Source organism: Salvelinus namaycush, chromosome 36, assembly GCF_016432855.1.
Source record: "Salvelinus namaycush isolate Seneca chromosome 36, SaNama_1.0, whole genome shotgun sequence".
Classification (NCBI taxonomy): domain Eukaryota; kingdom Metazoa; phylum Chordata; class Actinopteri; order Salmoniformes; family Salmonidae; genus Salvelinus; species Salvelinus namaycush.
The window spans coordinates 16,823,016-16,843,941 of record NC_052342.1 but is presented as its reverse complement, the minus strand read 5'-3'; the positions used below and the strand labels follow the sequence as shown (position 1 = coordinate 16,843,941).

Below are 20,926 nucleotides of genomic sequence, written 5' to 3'. Positions count from 1 at the left end.
TCCATCATGGCTGCTGCCCTGGGAGAGCCAGCTGTGGTGCAGGTCGACCCGGTAACCTTAACCCTAACTATTTTCCTAACCTTAACCTAAGTCTCTTATCCTGCCACGTTCATTATACTAACCTGATTCGTAATTATCCTAGCCTGTTACAAAAAAAGTTAGAATCACGTTTCAGGTAACATCTTGTGGTGATACCACTTCCTGTGTCTGGTGGTGTCCGTGAGGACCTATTGTCTGTCTGTCTGACCACATGGACACAGAAACCCCCTAACTTGAGCAACGGCCTTTCCAACCTTGCAGGGACACTGAAAATAGTGAGTCAGACAACCTCAAGCCTAGAGTTTTTCTATCAGCAATGTGGTTGAAACTTGCCATCCTAGCACTTTTTCTGTAATGTTAAAAAGGAAGTGATACACGGCACCAGTACTGACCAGCTCTTCAGAACTCCTGCAGAGGAAAGACATAAAGGCATTTATAAGTTATGTTCTTCAAGATTAAATGGGTATATATTATTGATTTAAAATTTAAAAAATATATATATGTACCAATCACATATTGCTCCTTTAACTCACACTTTGAGGAGCCCAAGAACTCTATTAGGCTGAAAGGACGGCTGGCCAAAGTAGGTTGGTTGTATGAAAGAGTTGACCATAATGACAACATCCATTTACTGTAAAAAAGCACAAATGCTATCTGGTGGATGAAAAAAAGATGAGCATAATGCAAAGATATTGTCAAAGTGCAGCTCATTAAGAGCAAACTGTATAATACTTATAATATTTTGTGAAATTCATATACAAATATGTTATTCAATCATCTGAATGACAAAGATGATATATTTCAATACTTTTACAACACAATAATTTTATACACAATACAAAGCAGATACAATTGTTGTAGTTGCAGATAAGATATGTTATCCCCCCAAAAATGGATAACATATCGTCAGTATTTAACTTTTTAATGTGTATAGTATTGCTTACTAGGTGTTGTCCAATGAATTCTGTAACCACTCCCTCATCAAACAAAGGCTGATTGGAAAAAGCTGTTCAAAAGAGGACATTGTATTATCATTTCTTTGTACTCCCTGACAAAGGCCATGCAGCCGAGTTTTTAAACTTTGTTTCCATTGAACATGCCATACAAATAAAGGCATTTTACGTAATTATATGAAGAGTGCCTTAGTCCTCCTTTCTTTTTGATGACCATTTATTTTTACTGTTCTAATTACGTTGGTAACTAGTTAATAATAGCAATAAGGCACCTCTGGGGTTTGTGGTATATGGCCAACATACCACGGCTAAGGGCTGTATCCAGGCACTCTGCGTTGCGTCGTGCTAAATAACAGCCCTTATTCGTGGTAGATTGGCAATATACCACACCCCCTCAAGCCTTATTGTCAAGGTTGTGCGCTACTGGTGTAGAAGTCAGGTGCAGGAGAGCAGAGAGTTTTGATCAGGCGCACACTTTATTAGGCAGAAGCAAACAACCGTCGGACGCAAACAAACCTCAAACAAACAAACCTCAAACAAAAACCGTCAAACAAACCTCCAGCCAAAAGCGAAAGTGTAAAGCGCAACAAAGTCACAATGAAGCAAAAATGTTTAACAATATAAACATACTACGGGTGAACACGGTACCCGGGAATAACCAGCCTGGCGCGTCACACAAAAACACGTAACAAAGAACAATTCCACACAAAGACATGGGGGGAACAGAGGAATATATATATGCAGTGTGATTAGGTAATGTAAACCAGGTGTGCGGAGGAACAAGACAAAACAAATGGAACGATGAAAAATGGAGCGGCGATGGCTAGAAGGCCGATGACGTCGGCCACCGAACTCCGCCCGAACAAGGAGGGGAGCCGACTTCGGCGGAAGTCGTGACACTTATTGCTTAACTAAATCAAATATATATATTGGTGTGTGTGTGTGTGTATGTGTGCATGTGTTTTTGTTTGTGTGTGTGCTTGCGTTATTTAGGCCCACACCTTTCCCTAAAATGTTATTTTGAACACTCTGAGTCTCAGCTGATTGGATATGACAGTTGAACTAAGGTCATGAGGCAGTTGTGTTATATTCTTCAAGAATCATTGGGTGTATACAGTCACCTCCAAAATGTTTTGAACCCTGGATAAAGATTAGCAAAAAAGACTGTCTAAAATAAATAGGCCGAAGCTATTCATAGCTTTACCAGTAAAACTGTATGCCAACCATTTGATCTCAATCCGTTTCATGGTGATATACATTTAGATCTTCTTAGTAATGGACAGAGTTGTTTCAAATTATGTACAGTAAGCACATTTTAGAGCAGATGGTGTTAAACTGTAGCATTCTGTACCTGTGTCATGTTCTGACCATAGTTCTTGTGTGTTTTACTTGTTTTAGTGTTGGTCAGGACGTGAGCTGGGTGGGCATTCTATGTTGTGTGTCTAGTTTGTCCATTTCTATGTATGCCTGATATGGTTCTCAATCAGAGGCAGGTGTTTGTCATTGTCTCTGATTGGGAACCATATTTAGGTGGCTTGTTTTGTGTTGGGGTTTGTGGGTGGTTGTTTCCTGTCTTTGTGTTTTCTCTGCACCAGATAGGACTGTATCGGTTTTCGGACGAAGAGGAGGAAGGCTGCCGTTACAACCTGTGCTGTACCTGTGTTTTGTTTCAATCATAGTGTGTAAGAGGTGATTAGCTTGTCTGTGCAGATTAAGATAGATCGAAGGCTCAACCGTCTAACTGCGGTTGCCACAGCTCACACTATTCTCTGATCCTTTCAACACAGCTGAGTTCCTGCAGAAGTGAAAAACGAGATGTGTCACATTAGTGGCGGTCAGTGCTGTTTATGATGAGGGAGGACACATTTTATTTTTCATGAGCATGGCCTTATTTCTATTACTGTCACGTCCTGACCATAGAATGCCTTTATTTTCTATGGTGGAGTAGGTCAGGGCGTGACTGGGGGGTGTTCTAGTTTAGTTTTTTTTTCTATGTGTATCTATGTTTTCTATTTCTTTGTTGGCTAGGTATGGTTCCCAATCAGAGGCAGCTGTCTATCGTTGTCTCTGATTGGGGACTTAGGCAGCCTTTTCCCACCTGTAGTTTGTGGGACCTTGATAGGTTTAGGCAACTACATGACACTCAAATTTTCGCTATACCCATCATGAGGTTGCTACAACCTAGCCTATGAATGAAAGTTTACAACGTAGATGTATACCGGTCGAGAGAGTGACACATGGATGCATACAGATTGACAGAGAGTTACACATTCACTGCCGCCTTCCACACTCTTGCCTGCATCTAGCTTATTTAGGGTGTAATCATTAGTCCAACAGTTGCAAACGAGAGCTTCTATTGGACATATTCTGTTATTTTTATCCCCGTTTCGCTTGCTTCCGTTTAAGAAATATTACAACATACCTTGGAGTGTTAGGCTTTCACAATGCAATTCAAGGAAACAGATCATAATTTTGTTGCCAGAGAAAGGAATCAGAATGAGTGCATTCAGGTGTGTGTCGGGAATTTTTATCACAAAAAACAAATAAAGCAACACCTCAAGACACAACGCCTCTCCCCATGTGACCTACTTGTTGTGTGTATACACTCACATGTATTTGTAACTGCTAGATGCACAAACAAACACACTACATGTTAAAGTTTTTAAATGTAGGTCAATTGTAAAGTATTTTGTCTTTAATGTATTTTTCGTTATGTGTCGGACCCCAGTAAGACTAGCTGTCGCTAATGGGGATCCCAATAAAAAATACATCTAATTACAATAGACAAACAAAGGCTAGTTCTTTTAAGAACAACTCAAGCTATGACGCCATGTTATCTTGCAACTGTACATCAAACATAGTGATCATAAATGTTGATACTGTATGACATGAGTTTTATGATATGGAAATGTGAAGTGCACATGTTGGCTCACGGGTGTTTGGCTTGCATCAAAGCTGTATTTATTATAATTCTCAACATCTCATCTTTCAAAGTACATAGTCCTCTTAATTTACAGCATTTCCATCAATCAAACAACAAAAAAATGTGCAACAGTTGCCCAATTAGAGTGAGGGATGGCTGTCCGTCAAAACCCATACAGCGCTGTGAAGCGCAGAGCCAGTGCTCTGACATCATGTACATAGCATGTTACTGTACAGCCACTGCGTTCCCAATTTGGGTGTTTATCGGTGGCCAAATGTTCCATTTTCAACATGATTATGGGTACCAGTGTAAATTGCTACATATTTTATTGCAGAAATACCTTCAGGAACGTCTGGGATCTGAGAGAATAGACAGTCATGTACCCATCACAATGGTGCCAGACTCAGACGGATTCTGACAACTGTGTGTTCCAGGGTCTGAATGAAGATGTTCAACTCAGTCATACTGTTGCTTATGTACTACAGACGGCTGAACTCGAGGTTCACAGCCTTGTGGGGGAGACACAAGAACTCGATGAGTCAGCATTGTGGCATCTTTGTTGATACCATGCCGCGTCTCTGGCAGAGAATGCGGTGATGAAGATGACATACGACAGGTATGTAGTTGGAGTCCTCCTCATACAGTAGTTGATGCATAATTTTGCAATTGGAATAAAACGTCAATCAATAAAGAATAATTAACTGTAATACTTGGTATTTTCCAGAACACTTGCTCTCCACTGCACACTCTGCGTTGATGCCTTCATTAACCTCTCTAGAGTATGTGGGAGCGTCCCACCTCATCAACAGCCAGTGATACTGCAGAGGGCTAAATTCAAAACAACAGAAATCCCATAATTTAAATTCCTCAAACATACAAGTATTTTACACCATTTTAAAGCACTTGTTGTAAATCCAGCCAAAGTGTCCGATTTCAAAAAGGTTTTACGACGAAAGCACACCAAACGATTATGTAAGGTATGAGCCAAGTCACAGAAATAGACAGCCATTTTTCCAGCTAAAGAGAGCATTAACAAAAAGCAGAAATAGAGATAAAATGAATCACTAACCTTTGATAATCTTCCTCAGATGACACTCATAGGACTTCATGTTACACAATACATGTATTTTATGTTCGGTAAAGTTCATATTTATATCCAAAAATCTGAGTTTAGGCAAGACGCTACTGTATCACTTGGCAAAAAGCCTGAGAAAATGCATAGCGCCACATTAAAATGAATGACTATGAAAATTACTATAAAATCAACTTTCATTAAATCACACATGAAAGATATCAAATTAAAGCTACACTGGTTGTGAATCCAGCCAACATGTCTGAATTCAAATAGGCTTTTCAGCGAAAGCATACGATGCTATTATCTGAGGATAGCACCATTGTAAACAAAAGAGAGAAAACATTTCAACCCTGTAGGAGCGACACAAAACGCAGAATATATATATAATTCATGCCTTACCTTTGACGAGCTTCTGTTGTTGGCACTCCAATATGTCCCATAAACATCACAAATGGTCCTTTTGTTCGATTAATTCCGTCGATATATGGCCGAAATGTCCATTTATTTGGCGCGTTTGATCCAGAAAAACACCGGTTCCAACTTGCTCAAACATGACAACAAAATATATCAAAGGTTACCTGTAAACTTTGTCAAAAAATGTCAAACTACTTATGTAATACAACTTTAGATATTTTTTAACGTTAATAATCGATTAAATTGAAGACGGGATGATATGTGTTCAATACAGGATTAAAACGATATGTAGCATGCCTTCTGTTTGATTGAAACGCATGTCTAGGACACCAGGAGTGCCTCGACTTCAAGATGGCCGTATTTCTTCATTACACAAAGGAATAACCTCAACCTATTTCTCACGACTGTTGACATCCAGTGGAAGCCGTAGGAACTGCAATCAAGTTGCTTAGAAATCTGGTTTCCCAATGAAATCTCAGTGAAAAGACAGTGACCTCATAAAAAAAACATCTGAATGGTTTGTCCTCTGGGTTTCGCCTGCTAAATAAGTTCTGTTATATTCACAGACATGATTCAAACAGTTTTAGAAACTTCAGAGTGTTTTCTATCCAAATCTACTAATAATATGCATATCTTATCTCCTGGCGATAAGTAACTGGCAGTTACATTTGGGTATGTTTTTCATCCAAACGTGAAAATGCTGCCCCCTACTCTAGAGAAGTTAATGATGAAGACATTGAGGTAATTTTCTTGTCTGAAGAAATTATTATGAGGTTTTCCATACGATTGAGGTCAGGGCTTTGTGATGGCCACTCCAATACCCTGATTTTGTTGTCCTCAAGCCATTTTGCCACAACTTTGGAAGTATACTTGGGGTCATTGTCCATTTGGAAGACCCATTTGCGACCAAGCTTTAACTTCCTGACTGATGACTTGAGATGTTGCTTCAATATATCCACATCATTTTCCTTCCTTATGATGCCATCTAATTTGTGAAGTCCACCAGTCCCTCCTGCAGCATAGCACCCCCACAACATGATGCTGCCACCCACGTGGTTCACGGTTGGGATGGTGTTCTTCGGATTGCAAGCCTCCCCCTTTTGCCTCCAAACATGACGATGGTCATTATGGCCAACAGTTCTATTTTTGTTTCATCAGATCAGAGGACATTTCTCCAAAAAGTACAATCTTTGTCCCCATGTGCAGTTGCAAACCGTAGTCCGGCTTTTTTATGGCGGTTATGAAGCAGTGGCTTCTTCCTTGCTGAGCGGCCTTTCAGGTTGTGTTGATATAGGACTCGTTTTACTGTGGATATATATACTTTTTTACTTGTTTCCTCCTGCATCTTCACAAGGTCCTTTGCTGTTGTTCTGGGATTGATTTGCACTTTTTGCACCAAGGTACATTAATCTCTAGGAGACAGAACACGTCTCCTTCCTGAGTGGTATGACGGCTGCGTGTTCCCATGGTGTTTAAATTTGCGGACTATTGTTTGTACAGATGAACGTGGTACCTTCAGGCATTTGGAAATTGCTCCCAAGGATGAACCAGACTTGTGGAGGTCAGTCCTGGCTGATTACTTTTGATTTTCCAATGATGTCAAGCAAAGTGGCACTGGGTTTGACGGTAGGCCTTGAAATACATCCAAAGGTACATGTCCAATTGACTCAAATGATGTCAATTGGCCTATCAGAAGCTTCTAAAGCCATGACATCATCTTCTGGATTTTTCCAAGCTGTTTCAAGGCACAGTCAACTTAGTGTATGTAAACTTCTGACCCACTGGAATTGTGATACAGTGAATTATAAGTGAAATAATCTGTCTGTAAACAATTGTTGGAAAAATTACTTGTGTCATGCACAAAGTCGATGTCCTAACCGACTTGCCAAAACTATAGTTTGTTAACAAGAAATTTGTGGAGTGGTTGAAAAACAAGTTTTAATGACTCCAACCTAAGTGTATGTAAACTTCCGACTTCAACTGTTTACTTTGAACTCGCGAAAAGTGGGAGATGCGGTCAAGAAACCCTGGCATATTTTATCATTGGACCTAGCTGAATTAAAAAATCCACCACTTATTGTGTATAGGAGAGGTCACAATTTACGCGATAAATTGGTTCATGCCAACTGCCAGCCACAAAAGAAAATCAGCCAGGCTCTTTTATGCCCTCTTCCGAATGGTAGCTATAAATGCAGAGGATGCGCACAGTGCAACAATATGGTGAAGTGTGCATTTTGTCTCCCACCCACATACAGGAAAACAATTCCAAATAAAGGACATTATTACGTGTTACACCACCCATGTTATTTACATTATTAAATGTCCATGTGGGCTGTGCTATGTAGGTAAAACCTCTCATTCTCACAAACAGAGATACGTAAGCTTATTAAAGATCAGTGATACTATCAAGAGCAGTGTGCTGTTTCCTTTTCCTTCATACTTTCAGAGTATTTCATACTTACAGTGCTCTATTTCTTCAAGCCGATCAGCCGTCTCTCGAAGAAGCTCAGACACTGACACTCGTCGTGTAAAGACTCAGTCAGCCTCTTTCTCCCTCTCTATGGAGGACCTACAGCCTATCTGCTCTCTGGGCTTGATTGCTATGTTTGAATGTTAAAGTTCCGCCTCATCATTTGCATAGGGACGAAGAAATACAGAAATAAATACAGAAATAAATAAATGAAGGTATAAAAGTTGGCAAAAATAAATAAATAGGGAAATAAATAAATACAAGAATAAATTGTCAAGAAAGTATAAAATTACGGATATTAATAATTAGGAAAATACATATTTTGGCAAAATAAGTAAATGCAAAAGTACTCATATCAAGTTGTGTTTATTTATTGATTGATTTCCGTGTACATTCATTTATTTTTACATGCCTTCACTATGGTTAATCACTAAAACAATACAGAAATACACTAAGGAGTAAGGAAAAAGAAGGAACAGCACGTCAGAAATCAGCTCAATGTAAGTGAAGAATACATAGAATCTAACTACTTTTGGGAAATGTGGAAATAACTAAACAAACAACAAAACAAAGAGTTATCTATCCAAAACGGAGATGTATGGATAAACCACTTCTCCAATCTTTTTGGCCCTATAACAAAGAACAAACAGCAAAAAATCTCTCACTCCCGCAGAGGGGAAGGGGTATGGAGGTGTTTTATGACACCTCACGCTCATTGTAAATTATAAGGCAGCAGACCAGCTCTGTTCTGGTCTCTAATGTGAATGATCGGAATGTCTGTGGACCTTATGGAGAATCTACCTCAGAACTGTAACATGCAATAAATGGACTTTGGGACATTATATTTCATCAGCCAAAACAGTGGTAACAATGATATGAAAATGAATGTAAAAAACATTGTAACTTGAAGAGTTTTCCTGATATGCACATGATGTTTACATACTTTTCGTTGTGTAGAAAATATCCAGATGAAAGAGGTGACGATAAGACGATTTAGTTGTCTAAACGAGATCAGAACAATTTATAATTACCTTGCCTTGTAACGAGCTATGACTAGGGAACCCAGAGAGCATGCCATGAAGATGGAAACGTCCCTTTTGACCCTATGGTATAAAGCATTTGAGTTAATAATCAACATATCAGACTAAGTTGACCGCAAGCGGCAGTCGAGGTCAACGACTAGTCGTGCCAAATGCAACACGAGGTTGAAGAAGACAAAGGAACCTCTTAACAATCAATGCTACGCTTGAGTAGCTGTATCTGTATCTAAGAAGGTGAAGCAGGACCATACAACGGTATAAAATATATGTACACAAACAATAAGTGTGCGGTTAAAATGGGCAAAAAAAACACACATTTCTTTCCACAGGGCCGTGGGGTGAGACAGGGATGCAGCTAAAGCCCCACCCTCTTCAACATATATATCAATGAATTGGTGAGGGCACTAGAACGGTCTGTAGCATCCAGCCTCACCCTACTAGAATCTGAATTCAAATGTCTTCTGTTTGCTGATGATCTGGTGCTTCTGTCCCCAACCAAGGATGTCCCTGACAGTAAATCTCAGTAACACAAAAATAATGATGTTCCAAAAACAGTCCAGTTGCCAGGACAACAAATACAAAATCCATCTAAACACCCTTACCCTAGAGCACACAAAAAACTATTCATACCTCGACCTAAACATCAGCGCCACTGGTAACTTCCACAAAGCTGTGAACGATCTGCGAGACAAGGCAAGAAGGGCCTTCTATGCCATCAAAAGGAACATAAAATTCGACATCCCAATTAGGATCAGGCTAAAAATATTGAATCAGTTATAGAACCCATTGCTCTTTATGGTTGTGAGGTCTGGGGTCCGCTCACCAACAAAGAATTCACAAAATGGGACAGAGCAGAATTAGGCCGATACCCGCTAATTATCAAACTACAGAAAGAGCTGTTACATTTTACAACCACCTACAAGGATGCCACTCCCAAACCTTCCATAACAAAGTCTTCACCTACAGAAAGTACAACCTGAAGAGGAGTCCCCTAAGCAAGCTGGTCCTGGGGCTATGTTCACAAACACAAAGAGACCCCACAGAGCCTCAGGACAGCAACACAATTAGACACAACCAAATCATGATAAAACTAAAAGATAATTACATGACACATTGGAAACAATTAACCAAAAAAACTGTGCAAACTAGAATGCTATTTGGCCCTAAACAGAGAGTACACAGTGGCAGAATACTTGACCACTGGGACTGACCCCAAATTAAGGAAAACTTTGACTCTGTCCTGGCTCGGTGAGCATAGCCTTGCTATTGAGAAAGGTAGCCGTAGGCTACAAAATTAGGTGGAAATTGATCTGCACTTCCTAACCTCCTGCCAAATGTAAGACCATATTAGAGACACATATTTCCTTCAGTTTACACAGATCCACAAAGAATTTGAAAAACAAATCCAATTTTGATAAATGCCCGTATAGGTGAAATACCACAGCAATTGTAAATAAAACCCTTAAAACCCTTATTTATGTTAATTTATTTTCCCTTTTGTACTTTAACTATTTGCACATTGTTTCAAAACTATATATAGCCATAATATGACATCTGAAATATCTCTATTCCTTTGGAACTTTTGTGAGTGTAATGTTTACTGTTTATTTTTTGTTGTTTATTTCACTTTTGTTTTTATCTATTTCACTTGCTTTGGCAATGTAAACATGTTTCCCATGCCAAACAAACCTTTTGAATTGAAATGAATTGAATTGAGACAGAGAGAAGGAGAGATAGAGAGAGGGAGAAAATAAAGTATGATAACAGTGTGTGTGCAGTTCTGCAGAAGAGTTTGCATGAGTTCTCCTGCATGCTCATAGGTCAGTGTGGCTGGGGTACATGAAACACCTTCCCACTTGTGTGTTTTCAGGAGGAAGTGGTTTCGAGGTTGCTGACAAAGGCTCCCCTTCTATGTTTCAAGTAACATGTTGTTGTATTGTAACTTCCTGTGATTTTTGTTCTCCATAGCGACCTGCTTCTGTCTCTCAGGAGCAGTGGCCATAGACATCCTATTAAATTACTAGAAGAGTTATGTCATAGACATCTCAAAGTTCCAAAATGGGGTCAAAATGTCAGCCATATTGTTCAGGAAGAAATCCAAACCAGTCTAATTGGAATGAATGGCAGAATAGGCATAATCCTAATTTTACTTATGCAGGAAAATAAAAGTAAGGCATGTAATATATCAGAAATTGTGTAAAAGAAACTAAACTATTGTCAAATAAGTATAAATACACTTTATATGGGTTTTATACCAACTGTCTGTACAAATAGCCTTTAAAATATACAGAGTATACAAAACATAAAAAACACCTTCTCTTTCCATTACATAGACTGACCAGGTGAATCCAGGTGAAAGCTATGATCCCTCACTGATGTCACTTGTTAAATTCCACTTTGATCAGTGTAGATGAAGGGGAGGAGACAGGTTAAAGAAGGATTTTTAAGCCTTGACACAATTGAGACATGGATTGAGGTGAATGGGCTCCCGAGTGGCACAGTGGTCAAAGACACTGCATCTCAGTGCAAGAGGCGTCACTGCAGTATCTGATTTGAATCCACGCTGTATCACATCCGGCTGTGATTGGGAGTTCCATAGGGCGGCACACAATTGGCCCAGTGTTGTCCGGGTTTGGCTGGGGTAGGCCGTCATTGTAAATAATAATTTGTTCTTAACTGACTTGCCTGGTTAAATAAAAAATATTTAAGTGCCTTTGAATGGGGTATGATAGTAGGTGCCAGACGTGTCAAGAACTGCAATGCTTCTGGGTTTTTCATGCTCAACAGTGTCTAGTGTGTATCAAGAATGGTCCACCACCCAAATTCATTATTATACACAATATCTTTTCACAGAACTGGCAAACCATGATTGAGCAATTCCCTAACCAAAATGGCTGCAATTTATCCCATCATAAGAAGGATCATGTCCATTCTAGTATTCTAATCCCTAATGGTAGTGACACTTTGACCTCGGCTGGCTGGCTGGCTGGCTGGCTGGCTGGCTGGCTGGCTGGCTGGCTGGCTGGCTGGCTGGCTGGCTGGCTGGCTGGCTGGCTGGCTGGCTGGCTGGCTGAAAAACACTAATGTCATGAATCACCTTGACCTGGTCTGTAGGATGAGGAGGCAACATGCAAGAACTGTTAGTCATGTATAGGTAGGTTAGCACTTGGAATTCAACACAGTAATGGAAACATTCAATATTGTTACCATGTTAAATCACATTCTGACTTATGAGTCTGACCTTTGTTTACTTGGAAGACCCCTTTGCAATCATAGGCTTGAATGTCCACATTTCATTTGTATTTGGCATTTGTGTTTGTTGGTTGTAGAACTACAGTAGTTTAATGTTAAAGTATAGTGAGAGGTCGTTACTATCTTAGATGAGGGGGTAATAAAATGTTTTACACATTGCACACTAACACACCTGATTCAACTTATCAAACCTAATTAGTTGGAAATCAAGTGTGCTATTGGTGGGCTGGAATAGAAGTCTGCTCACTAAGTAGATCAGGGATCAGTTGAGAGAGTTTGGCCACCTCTGGTATAGACTTTTTTTTACCTGAAATTATGCATTAATAATAATAGCTAACTTCAGGGGTATTCAACTCTTATCCTACGAGGTCTGGAGCCTGCTGGTTTTCGGTTCTACCTGATAATGAATTGTGAAAACCAGGTGTCCCAGGTCTAAAGCAGTTCTTGATAAGAGCAGAACAATGAAAAAAGCAGTGGAACTGGCTTTGTGGTCCAGTGTTGAGTTTGAGGGGCCTACTTGTTACTAAGATGTTAGTTTTACCCCAATGCAGCCATAGGCCTACAGCAGTCCTCGAATAGACCCAACAGTAAAAACATATTTTGTAGCCCTGGACAATGCCCTCAATGAGATGAATCAGGTATGTTTGTCCGGGGCTACATCATTAATTTGTGCTGTTTGGGGTACTCAAGGAACGGAGTTGGGAACCACTGGCCTACAGTATGATGACATTTGCCTTATTGGAATTTGCATTTGAAAGCAGGAGATGGGATCCTTAGCTTAAAACATACACACAACTACTAATACCAAGTTCAATGCCAGATACTTTCTCCCAGAAGGTCTGAGTAGCACTTGGAGGTGCCACTGTGATAATGAAGATGGTTTGCCTAAGACTACGACAACAATTATTAAAGTACAGTATGTTTACAATATCATAAACAATAGTCTTTTACATGTTATTCCAAATTCCATTTTATATACTCATATATGTGTACATAAATACATCACTGTGAAATGGAATTTCTGTTTGATCAGCTGTTATTTCTACACTCTTCATTCGGTTTAAGGGGGCAATTTTGTCATGATGACAAGGTGAAGGTGCTCTCTACTCAAATGGCACAACAGAATCATTCAGATTGACCTAGGCACAGCATATGACAAACATTTTGTCTAACTGAGAGATGTCTCCTTTCATACTGTATCTGGAAAGGATAAAGTAGTAGGAGTAGAAACTGATGCTGCTCAGCATTGCTCATCTTCATAGTGGGAATAAGGTCAACATGGGTGTCTTGATAGAGGTCAGCTGGTGAACCTACAGTACATAAACATATTAAAAGCACACCTGATGTTGGAATATCACTTCTTCAGGTCACCTATACCATCAGGGATCTTGATTGTTTGGTTGTGATTAATTCATTCAGGTGTTTTAGGGTCAGATATAGATTACATCTATTGTTGGGCTGGAACAACCAATATTCAACACAGCAGGCTGTCCTATCCCATTGAGGCCTTTGTCCTATGCTACAATTATTCATTTTCCGTCCTCTAATGAATAAGGTTCTCAACAAATTATCATTGGGTCAGTGCCACTGGAGTTTTTCGGGACAATAAGGGACGGGGGATACCTAGGCAGTTGTACAACTGAATGCATTCAACTGAAATGTGTTTTCCACATTTAACCCAACCCCTCTGAATCAGAGAGGTGCAGGGGGCTACCTTATTCGACATCCACGTCATCGGTGCCCGGGGAACAGTCTCGGTTACGCTCTTAACCATTAGGTTACCTGCCGCCCTCCCAAAGATGGACGTCATATTGTACAATTTGTGTCTCCCCTTCTCGCAGGCCTAGATTAGATGGTTGCAGTCAAGACAAGTTGGTTTTTATTGATATGTTTATCAGTGTCAGCAGAGTGGGCCTAAGCTACCCTGTGATTTGTCGTATAAAATAAATCTAATGTTTCCAGTCATATGAAGTGTAGTAGAATTGCATGAAATGTGTTTATCAAAGGCTACATTTTTCCCGAGCAAAGGAAAGAAAAGAAACGTCTTGAGTTATATAAAGAGCCTAATTCATGACTATCCAATTTACTCATCACATTAGGATTAGTAGGCTTACATTAGTCTGCACCTGTGATGATAGATGCATATAATGCTTTATTAAAATGGGGAATTCTTATGGTGAAAAAAAACGCACACGCAGCCAATGAGAGAGACATACTAATAGCTAGACTACAAGCTATCTAGCTAGCTAATGTTGGCTAACTTAGTGTGGTTTTTAACAACTGGTTAGCATAACAGCTAACAGCTAAATTAAACTCGAAATCAATTATACTTACCAGTGATGAAATGATCAGAGCAGACCCTGTAATGACTGCTGTCTGGGTTTAGGTCTTGACATGTTTCTTCACTTTTCTGACAGTTATTTTTACGACAGTAGTTAGGATCAACAAACGTATATGGCAAAGCAATAAGACAATAATTAGTCTGGGCATATAAAAGAATAAAGCTTGCTGCTGAATAAAGTGTCTCTTTTCTCTGAAATCAGCTGACTTTGTGACTGGAGATGTATTGGGCTGCAGCACTAAGGTGCATGACATAGAATTAGAGCACAGGATCATAAACAATTGAAATAAAGTTACATTAACTCAAGGAGACTTGCTCTTTCCACCCGGTCCATCACTCGGAAGCCCCTCCCTTTCTTTGGCTGATTTCACAGAATAGGCCTGTATTGTCACCACCAGCAGTATTTACCCAGGCACTGCTTTAGCTGACTTGGTTTTGTGTTTTAATATGAGAGAACAAAACCAGTCCTTCTCTAAGGTAGTTCTTCATAAATGTTACCAAAGAACATTGGAAAGCAGGTCAATTTGCCTAGACTGATATCATATCATTGGAGTTTATTGATGCATGGGAAAAACACTGCATGTTATGATGTGAAGCAATGAAATTTGGCATTTATCATTTTTTTAATGTAAATATATATATATACAAATGTTTTTTGAGAATATATTAACCACAAAACTATCTTTGTTTCATTGTTGCCCTTTATAGTTTGAGTAGTAAATCATTTCTTCGTAATCACAAGTTCTGTCACCACCTGTTACATGAGTCTATACACTTCTTGCCTACAGCCATTTAAACATGTCTGACCTTGTTGACTCACTGATAAAGTGTATTCCTTTGCAATATATTAGTCATTATTTGACCTCTATTGAGCTCTGTGACCTCTTAGTTCATGCCTGCAGCATCATCACTGATTATGACAAATATGAACTTCATAGGACCAATGTCTTATGAGGGCTATATGTTTCAGTTAACAGCATTTGAAGTTGCCCTTCATCCCATGGTGTAGGTTAGTTAGTTAGTCAAGTTCATCATGCGACAAAAAAAAGTATCCGAAGCTCCGCTTGTGCAAAAACAGTAATCAACATTTATTTTAGGAAACTGAGATTGACATAACATGTTGGCCATTTGTTCTCTTACCAAAAAAAACGAAGCAATCGAATATCAAAAAGCATTAAATGGGTGTGGTCAAAAACTGTTTGCTGCTGTGCCTAGAGCTTAGTTTGCCCATATTACCAACCCCCTATATGGCAATAAGGAAAGGGTCCCTGAGAGAAAAGGGGGTGTGTGACTAGCTGAGACTCCATATTGCCAATTTAACACATAAACACATTCAAGTTTATTTCATAATTCCTCACTTTCATGATACATTCATGATCACAATATAAATAGCAATATGGCATGATGATATATTTCAAATGGGACAAACATTTAAAATAGCACAAATAAAGAATAGAGAATTTGGCTCCAACTGCCTCTCTACTGAAGAAATCTCCTTTATTTTTTGGGAAACCTGCCAACTATCCGGCACCCTCAACTGAAGAGATGATCTCTCTTCTCTGAAATCAGCTGACTTGGTGAGAAGGGAAGTACAGTACTGGAGTGGTGAGGTGGGAGGAGAATGCTGGGCTGTTCCACTATAAGACCTGCAACACACATCGCCTCTTTCGTCTTCTCTATTCCTCTGACTGCAGAACTGAAACAAACCATCTCCAGGAGCAGAGGTAAGTTAAATGGGATGAAAATATGCTAAGATTTTATTTAGTCTGAATCTCAAACTGAACACTTTGAGCACTCGATATGCGCTTTGACGAGTCAATCGAGTCAATCTTAAATGCTAGTTGTTGAGTCACCGAATAGCGCAGTAGAATCATCTTTATCGAGTGGGCATCCTGTGCTAGTGGTGGAGAGTCGACTCTAAAATAATCAATTCCTCGACTCATTGCCCGTTGACTCTCGGTGTCGACTCCCATTTCTGGGTGTAAAGCTTTGATTCCACTAGGAATCGACTCCTAGACTCCTAAGGTTCAGTATTTGTGCAAAGGATGAGACTGAGTAGTTGCCATAGGCTACTTCAGAGAATACAAACTCTCGCATCTACCAGGCAGAATCAGAACCGTGCATCCAGTAATCAGAAGCTGTATCTCGCAATGCTTTATTTCACCATTTCTTGGCTTGCAATGTCTCGCAAGTTAACTAAAGTAGAGGCAATCAGTTAGTAGGCTATTCTACACACAAACAACTGAAGACTAAACACACACATCTGTCATAGAGAAGATATTGAGAAAGAACAGGTGAGCCAGCGAGGAAGAGAGAGGAGGGGCAGGCAGACAGTTGGAACCAAGCGCATAGGCTATCTTGGTAATTAGTTTCTTTCAATGTCTTATCTTGCAATGCCTCTTAAATTCATCAAACGTATATTAAAGTATAGAGTTGGCTATCCTGGAGAATGGCAAAGCAATTCTGTAGTGTTTCTTTATCTAATGGATAAAAGTTTATTGGTAGGCCAATTTGGTCATCAAGCCTAACATTTCACGAAGCTATACGAGGCACACCAAAAGGGAAGCCCTGAGCTGAATGAAAAAAATTATGTTGCACTCAAATAGCTAGGTGGATTGGACAAGGAGTTTAGTTTGCTGAACATATTGAGACTCAACTTTGCAGCAATTAAAATTGTGACCTTGTCCTTTTAAGTTGGCATGAAAGTATACTAACATTCCTGAGTTGGACAAGACTTCCAATTCGTTGAAACTATGTTTTCCATTTACAGAGCTTAATCAACTGTATCTTCCCTGGGTAGATCACACAACTAAAATACCATCATGGCAAGCAAGTGAGTGTCAGCAGACTTCATTGTTTTTTCAAATGCTGTTGAATGTTTTATAGATTATTGACAGATGCAAACCATACACATCCATAGGCCATTTTATCAGACCCAGATTAAGCCTAAATCGGGACTAAAATACATGCTGAATGAAGAATATCCATTGAAAGTGTTTTGTCAAGGACAAGGCTTTATCTGGATCTGGAAAACCAGTCCCCACAGTCCACTTGATTTGATAAGTATTTATGCAATTAGTTGAATGCGATATAACATTTTAAGCAAAAAAAAGTTTTGCCCTCAGATCTCTCAGATAACTTATGATTCGTCGTATAGAGTGAAATATAATTGTAAAGTATATTTAAGAATATATTATAAATGTTATATTATAACATACAGTATGTTTATTTATTTCCCAAAACTAGGGACACATCTTCAAAAATTCAAGACATCATTTCACAAAGAAACCAAAAAAGTATTATTATCGAGCTAGGACCTCCTGAACGGTACAAACTGGTAACAAACAAACAGAGACTGGACCAGGATAATAAACTCAGAAGATGTACCTTTGGGGAGAGAGATCCCACCAAGGTCAACAAAACCATTCTGGTAGTGGGAGAGACAGGAACAGGGAAGTCAACTCTGATCAATGTAATGGTCAATTATGTCCTGGGTGTAGAGTGGGAGGATAAAGTCTGGTTTGAGATTGTGGAGGAGAAAATAGAGGAGGAAAAAAGAAAGACTGAAAGTCGAACTACAGGGATCACTGTTTATGAGGTATTCGGTTTTGAGGGCCTGAGAGTCCCCTACTCTCTCACCATCATTGACACTCCTGGGTATGGAGACACTAGAGGGATTGGAGAAGACCAACTGATCGCTGAAAAAATGTTTGAGTTGTTAAGGTCTACAGATGGGATTCATCAAATTGATGCTGTTGGTTTAGTGGTGAAGTCAAGTACAAATCGACTCACTGTTGAACAGAGGTACATATTTGATGCAGTTTTGTCTTTATTTGGCAAAGACATGGAGAAGAATATCGTGGCCCTCATCACACACTCAGATGGTGTGGAACCAACTAATGCTCTACAGGCCTTAGAAGATGCTCAAGTCCCCCTTGCAAAAGATGACAGCAATCATTCTATTTATTTCCTATTCAACAACTCTCAAATAAAGAGTCTTACCTCTGCAAAAGCAACCCAGGCCAAGAAAGAAGAACGTATCTTGAAGAATTTATGGGACCTATCAAAGGACGGCATGGAGGAATTCACAGAGTTCCTGGATAGAATAACACCTCAAAACGTGAAGATGACTGAAGGAGTACTGAGAGAGCGCAAACAGCTAGAAGCATATATCAGCAACTTGCATGAGCGGATTGAAATGATTGATCTGAAACAGGATGAAATCAAGCAAACTCAAGAAGCCCTGGAGAAACACAAGAAAGAAAGGGACGAAAACAAGAACTTTTCATACACTGTTAAAGAGCCTTACAAAGAGAAAGTCCCAATAGAATCATCATGGTGGCGTTTTACTAAACAGGCTATCACATGCAGTGTCTGTAAGGAGAACTGCCACTATCCAGACTGCTGGTGGGTTACTGATCTCTCATGGTGTAGTGTGATGAAAGAACAACACTGCATTGTGTGTACTGGGAATTGTCACTACACCAAGCATGACAAAGAAAACAAAAAATATGTTATCAAGACCAGACCGGTTCTTAACACATATGAAGAGTTGAAAAAGAAGTATGAAATCAATGAGAAAGCGGCTGGGGAGAAAGGGACTCTGATCAGTAGACTCCAGACAGAGTTGGAGCAGTTCACACCTGAGAAAGCCAGACTGGTGGAGGAATCCTACCAGTGTGTCATCAAACTGGAAGAGATCGCCTTGAAGGCCAACTCACTGTCCACTGCTCAGCATCTGGACTTCCTGATTAAGAAGATGAATGAGACAGGAAACACAGAGAAGGTTCAGAAACTGGAGGAGATGACGAAGAGAGATGAGAAACACAAGGGAGTAATGAGTTACTTCAAAACTGGATATAATTGTGTTAGGAGTTAACGGATGGTGGGGCGCATCATTCATTTATTCTGAATTGTGGCATAATTATCTCAGTGCTGTTTTCTCAGATGTTGAGTATTGTACATGTAGCCTATCTAGTAACTTAGCCTATGTAATAAAACATAATTATATTTTATATCAGGTAAAACAGTATTTTGTCACTTGAACATCATTGTATCTGAATGCATTACTCATCTCATATGTATATACTGTATTCTATACTATTCTACTGTATCTTAGTCCATGCCGCTCTGACATTGCTCGTACATATACAGTATGTTTATATTCTTAATTCATTCCTTACTTATATTTGTGTGTATTGGGTATATGTTGTGAAATTGTTAGATATTACTGCACTGTCAGTGCTAGAATCACAAGCATTTCACCCCACCCGCAATAACATTGCTAAACACTTGTATGTGACCAATAAAAATGTATTTGATGTACACAAATGTAACATGTTCATTAAAATGTATGGGGGGAAACAAAAAGATTTTATAATACAATATCACTAGCAATCACTAACAATGTTTAGGGGTAATTGATGACCGGAGGTATTGCATGGAGCCCCTTAGGGGTCATGAAACAGCAATGCTAATCCCTTCCTTGTTTTTTAATGCGTTCCCTCAGATTTTTTATTTGTTCCCGCTTCTCCTCATGTAGGCTACCATGACGGTCCCACTTCACGGATAACATAATTATTGCAGCCTAAATTAATTATATTTAGTTAATTAATGCTTCAAATGGTGATGATTACTGACCATTCAAAAAATTATCCTAACAGTGTGTCATCAAACTGGAAGAGATAACACTGTCCACTGCAGGGCATCTGGACAGAAACACAGAGAAGGTTCATAAACTGGAGGAGATGAACACATAGGATAGGCATGAAAAGAAAAGCGCTGTTCTTCAAGATATACTAGACTATATATAAGGGGGATCATGATTCTGTTTTCATTTCACCAAAGTAATGTCATGCTTACAATAATAACAAACTTCAGAAATCTTTCAGAATTCAGAAAATGTCCAAATCAGGCATATATGACTTTGATTGATTACATCAACACTGAAAACAACAACACTAACAGACAATAGTTGGAGCTTATAGTATATTGTGAAAATTGAGATTGATGAGACACCTAGTGGATTGTTTTGGATGTAGACTATACTAGACAGTATCACATTATTGTAATGTGGATGTTATATGGTCAGTAAGATGTTTCTGGAGCTCAACATTGTCGTCTCTGAAATTCAGCCGTCCCTGACAGGGATAGAGGGGTAATGTACCTCCTACTGTGCAGTACACTGTGTGTCTGGTTTGTTGACATTATTCCCAAATGCTTTTAGGTGTAATTGACTGTCATACTTCTGTAGTTCCACCACACAACCAACTGGATGTAACAGAAATTACTGAAATGGATAGATCACTTTTAGAGTTATGTTTGTAACTATAAACTGGTTCGAGCCCTGAATGCTGATTGGCTGAAAGCCATGGTATATCAGACCGTACGTATATCATGGGTATGACAAAACTTATTTT

At 39.3% G+C, this 20,926-nt stretch overlaps 1 protein-coding gene across 1 annotated transcript; it reads left to right on the top strand.

The window, feature by feature from the left end:
- The first annotated feature begins 16,128 nt into the window (after positions 1-16,128).
- Positions 16,129-19,630, top strand: LOC120030281. Its single transcript, XM_038975618.1, has 2 exons — positions 16,129-16,231; positions 17,822-19,630. Exons 1-2 carry the CDS (start codon positions 16,129-16,131, stop codon positions 19,384-19,386), a joined length of 1,668 nt encoding a protein of 555 aa, XP_038831546.1. The 3' UTR covers positions 19,387-19,630.
- The last annotated feature ends 1,296 nt before the right edge of the window (positions 19,631-20,926 follow it).

Bases quoted from the DNA above. Each gene is read 5' to 3' on its own strand.
- LOC120030281 (XM_038975618.1), top strand. From the start codon at position 16,129: ATGCTGGGCTGTTCCACTATAAGACCTGCAACACACATCGCCTCTTTC. The intron at 16,232-17,821 runs GTAAGTTAAATG...TTATCGAGCTAG, and splicing joins AACCATCTCCAGGAGCAGAG to GACCTCCTGAACGGTACAAA.